This window comes from Pseudorca crassidens, chromosome 8 (genome assembly GCF_039906515.1).
Source record: "Pseudorca crassidens isolate mPseCra1 chromosome 8, mPseCra1.hap1, whole genome shotgun sequence".
Classification (NCBI taxonomy): domain Eukaryota; kingdom Metazoa; phylum Chordata; class Mammalia; order Artiodactyla; family Delphinidae; genus Pseudorca; species Pseudorca crassidens.
This window is the reverse complement of record NC_090303.1, coordinates 83,464,208-83,471,740: the sequence shown is the minus strand read 5'-3', so window position 1 is coordinate 83,471,740 and position 7,533 is coordinate 83,464,208. Positions and strand designations below refer to the sequence as shown.

The 7,533-nt window shown below is 60.3% G+C and overlaps 1 protein-coding gene across 1 annotated transcript in view; it reads right to left on the bottom strand.

The window, feature by feature from the left end:
* Positions 1-721: 721 nt before the first annotated feature.
* The window catches only part of SND1 (staphylococcal nuclease and tudor domain containing 1), a 419,471-nt gene continuing 412,659 nt past the window's right edge, over positions 722-7,533 (bottom strand). The window contains exons 19-24 of the mRNA XM_067746913.1: positions 6,136-6,259; positions 5,166-5,235; positions 4,045-4,158; positions 3,071-3,274; positions 1,435-1,479; positions 722-1,327 (exon numbers count right to left, since the gene is read on the bottom strand). Of these exons, the coding sequence (XP_067603014.1) occupies positions 1,262-1,327; positions 1,435-1,479; positions 3,071-3,274; positions 4,045-4,158; positions 5,166-5,235; positions 6,136-6,259 (623 nt within the window). The 3' untranslated portion in view covers positions 722-1,261. The remainder of the gene's footprint in view (positions 1,328-1,434; positions 1,480-3,070; positions 3,275-4,044; positions 4,159-5,165; positions 5,236-6,135; positions 6,260-7,533) is intronic.

Here is a 7,533-nt window from a genome sequence, read left to right as displayed (position 1 = left end):
CCCCCTCAGGGGCTAGGAGTAGCCTGGGGTTTCTGAGCTCCGTGGCCAGCTCCACCTGGAGGACTTGGGGGACACCTTGTCAAGTCGAACAGACCCAGAGCTAACCTGGGGAGACGAGCTCTCCTCGGCCTGCTGCCCAGACCCCTCTCGGAGCCCCCATCCTCCAGCTCCATTCTCCAGGGGACACACGCTGGAGGGAGCTGGGCAGGGACTGGGGGCCACTGACCTTAACACATGCTGTGCCAGCCTATCTGGCATTAGCCTTTCCTTCTGCTACAGCAGGAAGAGGGGAATCCCCTCATCTCCCTCGGCAAGTCCCTTCTGGCCCCCTGTGGGGGCTCTGGTGGGTCCTGCCAGAGGACAGGCCCAGCAACTTCCCGCCTGGGCCTGGCGGGGCCGAGCCTGGCCTTTCCTGCATGGAGTGTCCTGGGCACTGCTTGCCGAGCTGCTAAGGTTCTTGAGGGCAGCCACGTGCAGATGAGTCAAAAGAGAAGATCCCCAGCCTTCTGCATGATGGCCATGGTGTCAGGTACGCCCACCAGGCCCCAGGAGTTGCTTGGAGCTCTGAAGGCCTGCCCTGCTTCCCACGACTGGCTATGTTTCTAGGGGGTGTGGCCAGGCATATGGACTAGACCTCAGGGGTCATTCAAGTGCCCAGATCTCCTGCTGCCTGGGGCTGACGAAACCCTGGGCTCTGGCCTCCACCATGACCAATAAGGGCTGCAGACAGCATGTACTATTTTATTGGGCCTCAAAAGCTTTAAATACAGAAATGGGGAGGGCTGGCAAAGGGGCAGACGTGGACACGCTGGCATTTGAGAATGGACGTATCAGAGAAATCACATAATCAACAGCTGGACAGAGAGCTGGGGAAAAGGGGAGTCTGGGATAGAAGTGGGGTGCCAGCTGGCCTTGGCTGCCAGGATCATGCCCTCCATAGGACAAAGTCTTTCATGTTTCTTCCTGATCTGAGGACAAGTTTTAGAAAACAAACCCCTAAAGAGAAACAAAACCAGCTGGGAGAGACAGCGGCTGGCAGTGCCTGTCCTCACAGAAGACAGTGGCCTGTCCCCTGAAAGCCTTGGGCTCCCCCACCCCCCGTCCCCAGCCCAGATGCCACCCTACAAGACATTCCCATACACTGAAGCAAAGCTGGACCCAATCTATGCCCCCCATTTGAGGTCTGGAGCTGAAAACCCCCTCCCGGCAGAGGAAGAGGTACTGGCGTGAGCGGTGATGGGGGCCAGACCCGATTCCCTCCTTAGCGGCTGTAGCCAAACTCATCTGCGTCATCGGCTCGGAAGTCTCCGTAGCGCCACAGGTTCAGCTGCGAGGAAACAGAAAATGGCTCTTCAGGGAGGTGGGACCTGCTGGGACCCAAACGGCCAAGCCCCTCTCTCAGCACCCTCGGGGGCTCCTGAGGCAAAAACTCACCCTGGCGCTCTTGGCCGACTCCTGGGCGTTCAGGTATTCTGTGATCTGGCGGGACAAGAGGACAAAGGGGTGGTCAGGGTGAGGCCCAGGTCACATCACTCCCCTGCTCATCGGGTCCCTCCACGTAAAATCCAGTGCAGAGTCACAGTCTCCTAGCTGTTTCTCGACTCTCCATGCTGGCTGTTTCACCCGTCTGAAACACGCTTCCCCTTCCTGTCCGCCCGGCTACCTATCCTGCCCCTTCACGTCTGTGGTCAAGTATCGCCTTCTTAAGGAGGCCTCCAATGACCCCATTTAAAATCACCACCACTCCCTCCGACATACTCCTGAGACCCTTTCTTTACTTCTACTTTCCCTTTTTCCATTGCACTTATCGTCTAACATTTAATTTTGTTGACTTATTGTATTTATTTTCCTTTTTGTCTCCTCATGCTTGAATGTAAGCTCCATGGAATGTTGTCTCTTTCTTGTTCACTGAGATCTGTCGGTCCTCAGTAAACATTTACTGAAAGAATGAGTAAGTGAACGAACGAACACATTAGGTGTTTCTAGACACCAGCGACGTTATGGGTAGCTTCATAGGGCGGACACTGGGAGCTCCAATTTTATAGGGAAACTTAAGCTAACTCCTAGGAGTGACCTAGGAAACTGGGGGGAAGACTAGGGTCAGGCCCCTCCTGTCCAGATGAGGCACAGAAGTGACTCACACTGAGGTCTTGTTCCAAATGAGTTAATCAACTTGCAGAACCAGAGCCATGGATCCACAAACCACCAATCATTATGTGGGGAGAGAGGAAAGGCAAAAGACGGGGGAGAAGGGGAAGCAAGGCCACAGTGGAGAGAACACTGGTTTCAACCCTGCCGCTCGTGTCCCTCCACTCAGGAGTGCGGGGGAGCTGGGCGCTGCAGAAGGGCACGAGCTTCCCACCGGCCTGGCCCGTCCCTCGAGGCTGGCGTGTCGTGGGGAGAGGCTGGGGGAAACTGGGATGGGAACGGGGCCGAGCGGGAGAGGCCTGGTCCTCGTGATCAACAAATGAGCAGTGCAAGGAGGTTTCCCAGGTGTCAGCCCCCGATCCTTGTGGCCCACCCTATCGAGCAGCCGGGCTGTCTGTGCTCTCCTCACGTCATGAATGGGAGACTCAGGCTTCCAAAGGCTGATCTCTAGGGCCAGATGTCTCAGGAGCGAGGGAGGTGGGGCTCAGGCCCAGCTCTAAGTCCTGCGCCTCTCCAAACAGGCTGGAGGGGTGTCGTGGCAGAGTGGCGCTGAGTGCTGGGAGCTGGTTATGGACTGGGAGAGGAGCAGGTGAGGACGGGAGACAGCACAACAGGCTGTGACCTTCTCCATGCCACCCCTGGCAGAGCTTCCTAGCCTGTCACCGGGGGTACGGGCAAAGGCAAACTTTCCGCTCCAGTTTGCAGCTGTGTTTTCAGCCAAACCAGCAGCCAATTAATTTGGGATGTAATTAGCTTTTAAAATTTTAAACCCCAACGAACCCAAATCCATTATCTTTCCCCAACAGGAGCAGCAAGACGGTGGGTGCCCCACTCCCCCTCTGGCTCCCGGTGCAGTCCCCTCCCAGTCCCCCCATGACAGCGGTGGGAGGCGCGAGGGACACCCCGCATCCGCAGCACGTACCACCTTCTGGAACTGTTTCTCCTTGCGCACCTCCACCATGACCAATCCCTCCTTCACCAAGCCCAGCCCCACGTCCCCCTTGGAGTCGGCAAACTGCAAGGTGACGTGGGGACAGCCGGCGCTCAGGTGCTCCACGTTGAGCAGGCACTGCGTGTTCTGGATGTCCCGCACCACGCTGTCCACGGCGTCTGTTCGAGCATCCTCCTGCGGCAGGGACACACCCCGGTCAGCGTGGGAGGCGAGCGCCAGCCACGAGCCGTGAGGGCCCAGGTCCTGTTCACGGACTTCAAGGAGGTCTGCCCAGCACGTGCCAGCATTACCTCACTCCCCGTTTAGACCCCAGCGAGGGAGGAAACAGGCTCTGGACGTGGAGGGCCCCCTTTCCCACAGCCCCTCCCGCCTACAACACGAAGAATAACCTCCCTGCCCAGGCAGACAGGGCCCGACATCTCCTGCTGCTGCCCACAGGGCCCCCAACACCCGGCTGCGGTTGCTGGACCAGTCTTCGCCCAACGTGCCCTGGCCCACCAGGCCCCCCGTTTCTCAAGAGCCAGCTCAGAGGCTCTGACGCCACCTTCCCTCAACCTCCTTGGCCACACCCCTCTCCCCCGTGACTAACAGACCATCACCATTGTTTCTACTCCTCCCATCAGCCAGTGGGACCTCAGTGGAGGATTTCCGGCAGAGGTGTGGCACGCTCAGAGCTGTTTGGGGGCAGTTACTTCTGGCGGCATCGTCTGAGCCTGGAAGGAGTGCTGGGAGACCACCGCAGCCGAGAGCCCAAGACGCTAGAGACAGTGGCCACTAACCAGGGACGCGCCGGGGGCTCAGCCCCGTGAGAGGGGGCCAGGGTGAGGGAGGGGTGGGATCCGGGACGGGGCTGGGTTTCTTCGTGCAGATATGTGCTGGGACTGCAGCAGTGTCTGAGCGTCATGGCACAGTCCCCGCTGGGGAAGGAACGCGTGGAGACTCACGTCTTGGGGCACCTGGATGAAGGCGAAGGCATACTCCGTGGCTTGAGCTGGCAGCACGCGAGTGCTGAAGGCAGGTGGCAGGGTGCCCAAGCGGGAGGACGGCAGGATCTCTCTCTGCAGAGGACACACCAGGCCACAGCATCACACACTCGGAGCTCCCTTGCTCTCGGGGGACAACTCGCACGGCCAGGCCCCTAGGGATTCTAACTCAGTGCCCCCATCCCCCAGGGCTCATTTCCGAGTAGCCACATACACGGACCGCCCAGTCCGCGAAGCCTGGGAGGTGGGAAGCTGGGCCTGCTGGTGGCACACCCGGTGGCTCCTACTGCATACCCAACCTGGTAGCTCAACTCTCATCACTGTCTCCACTTTTCCCCAATACCTTTCCTCTGTGACATGGGCTCCCTGACCCCTTTCCCACAGGCTGGGGGGGGGGGGGCCCTGGCTGGAAGAGCGCTCCAAGACGAGGGTCCAGGCAACACCCCACCTGCTAGTGGTTCTGGCTCAGGTGTGTGGGGCAACCCCAGTCTGGCAAGACCCCTTCCTCTGTGTATCGCTGGGTGGTAAGGTGGGAGCGTGGCCCAGCCCTGGGCTTTCTATTAACGGCCCTTCCACACTAGTCCTCAGGAGCGGCGCGGCTCTGGACGACAGCGTTCTCTCCTGCTTACTGCTGGGAGACTCCCAGGTCCAGCCCAAGGGACATTTCTCCCAGGGTTACCAGCCCCTTCCCAGCAAGCCTGGGTTTGGGATGTGCTGGGGATCAGCACACAAGGACCCAGCTGAGCATGTGGACCAGGGGCGTCCAGGGACCCACTCTTCAGAGACGTTGGGCAGAAGAGGAACCGGGGCTGGGGCTGGGGTCTGGACAGAGGACCACTCAGTGCTCACAGGCCTCGGACCAGAGATGCCAGTTTTGCCCAGTCACTCAGGGGTCACGGGCCTGTTAGAGGAACAGCAGAGAGGCCCACACACTCACCATCCTGTCAGGGAGGGAGTCTAAGGCTCAGCGGGACCTTGGGGAGAGCAGATGGACTTGACCTAGGGGCCTACTGTGTGGAAGGGTCCCTGGCGGCACTGGGGGCCCCTCGCGTACTCGCCCGCCTCCGGGCCCCCACACTCACGTTGCCGTAGTCGATGTAGAAGACGTGTACTTTGGCAGGAGACTCGACTTTCTCCACTCGGGCGCGGTACCTGCAATGGCATCGCGGGCAGAACTCAAGGGACAGCCCTGAGGAGGCTGGTCTCCCTGGAGCGCCAGCGATGGCAGGGCAGGGGCCACAGCACTTCCCTGCCCAGGGCTCAGAGTGAACACCCATGGGTGCCACAAAGGGCAGTTCTCGAACTCCAGAGCTCGGGTGCTGTGGCCACCCTTTAATGGAACCAGAGCATAGCTGGGAGCAGAGGAGGGAGAGGGCAGCGTGTGGAGCAGATTCATGTGTCCTTGGGGCACAAAGCGACAAGACTAATGACTAGATTGATGCCTGCTGTTTAAACCCAGCGCACTACCAGCAGCTGTAATCAGCCGGCGGATCTGCCTGGGAGGCCACAGCGGGGAACGCATCCACATCACCTCGTCACCCTGGGAAGGCCATGGGCCCCACGCTTGGTAGATCAGACATAAGTGACCTTCCTGCAGCCTGTGAGCGCTGCCGCTCATGTCCCAGGCAGCTGGGGTGGAGGGTGGCGGCCGGTCTGGGCTCACTGAGCACCAGCCTCCACCCTCACCCCACCCCCTAGCCCCGCCCTGACGTCATTCTTCCTGCGTGGGGTGAGGGGGGTGCTGGAGAGCTCCAGCCAGCCAGGGCTCCCCCAAAGGAGTAGGCCAGGAGAGAGAAGGAGGGACCCTTCTTTATGCCAGAGGCCGACTGCAGAAAAACCACGGGTTAAAGCGCAGGCCGCAAACGGGCTGTGGGCCACAAAGAGGGCCGCTCCGGGGAGCAGCCCAGGTGAAGAACAAGCACCCGGTGGAAGCGGCCACTACGGCAAATGCCTGAGGTCTGGCTAGTGGCTCTGCAGGCCTGGGCCCTGGGGACAGAACTGCTGCTGCTCCTACTTCAGACTCTTTGCCCTGCTCGGGTCCAGGTGGCCTACCATTCTCCGTCTACAAATTTGGCAATGCAGAATTCGCCCCGGCGGGGGGCATAGGAGCCCTCGACGGGAGGGTGGCTGGAGATGTCATTGCGCATGTTCTCCATCAGCTTCTCCAACTGGGTGCCTGTGGGGAGGTACAGGGAGTGAGACCTGGGTGCCATGTGCCTTGGAGTATCAACTCTAGATGGGGCTGGGGAGTGGGCAGGGTGTGGAATGCTGTAGGGTGCCCGTGGCACTGGCTTGCTTGCCCCCGTCCCACAGGGAAGTCCTCTTTGGTCCCTGGTCGAGGAGGTTTCACAGTATCTTGCTGACGCTTCAGGCCTTAGAGGCAGCCAGTCTCCCAGTCTCGGCTCTCCAATCTACTGGCCATGGCCAGAGACGCCCTAGGGAACGTTCCTGGGCTCTGGTTTAGGAGGTAGAGGAAATGAGTGGACACTAAGCAAGACCAAGGCCAACCAGCCTTCTCCATTCCTACCAGGGCGGGCCCTGGCCTGGGCGACAGAGGCGGTGACGGACAGCAGCCACTCTCTGCAACGTCTCCTGGGGGCAAAAGTGGAGCTGAAGGATGGGCCCCATACGACCCTGGACAAGGAAAGGGCCTCAGAATCTGCGCCGGGCAAGGTGGGGAACAATTCTGGCAGCACGGCCCGGTCTCAGTCTATTCAAATGTGGACACTCTGACCTGACGCGCCCCGTGAGACACATGCTGAACTGAACCTCCAAGTGCTGCCAGGCTGGGTTCCCACCCTCCCACGCCAACTCACTGCCCTCCTCATTTGGGGGGAGGGAGACCCCTTCCCTGCCTTGTCTTTCCCGAACCACTGCCCCTGGGTCATCGGTCCCTGCTGCTGGTCTGTTTTTCACTGGGTGTGGCAACCCCCAAGGTCTTCTCAGTGCCCTCCCCTGGCTCCTTCCTGCCACAGCCCCTCACCCCTACTCTGCTGAGCATCAGCCCCCAGTGGCGTCTCCTCTGTGTCCCTCTGGGCCCGACTCAAGCTCTCAGCAGGCCCTTTGCTCCCCCTTCCCTCTCTGAGGCGAGGGCGGCTGGTAGTGGGGAAGGACTCGCCCCCCCATCCTCAGGGCCCCCGGCCACTCTGTTACAGGGGCCTGACACATGACGGCCGTTGGTACGCTTGTCACAGGGGGCCTTATCCATTCCCTGTCTGGTTTATGTTTCTGCCACTACACTGGGAGCTCCTTCGTGGCACAGACCATGGCTCACTCGGTTCTGCTTACTCTCAAGAGACCCAGTAAAGCCCCGGCTGTGCAGGGTGCCTGATGACTGCAGTGCTGAAGAGGGGCCCGCAGGCGTTTACCCTGTCCACACTCTCGGGTCCCGATGCCGGTGTTCACAGGACGGTTTCAGGGACTTTTCAGAAGGCGCTGCCCTCCCCCCAG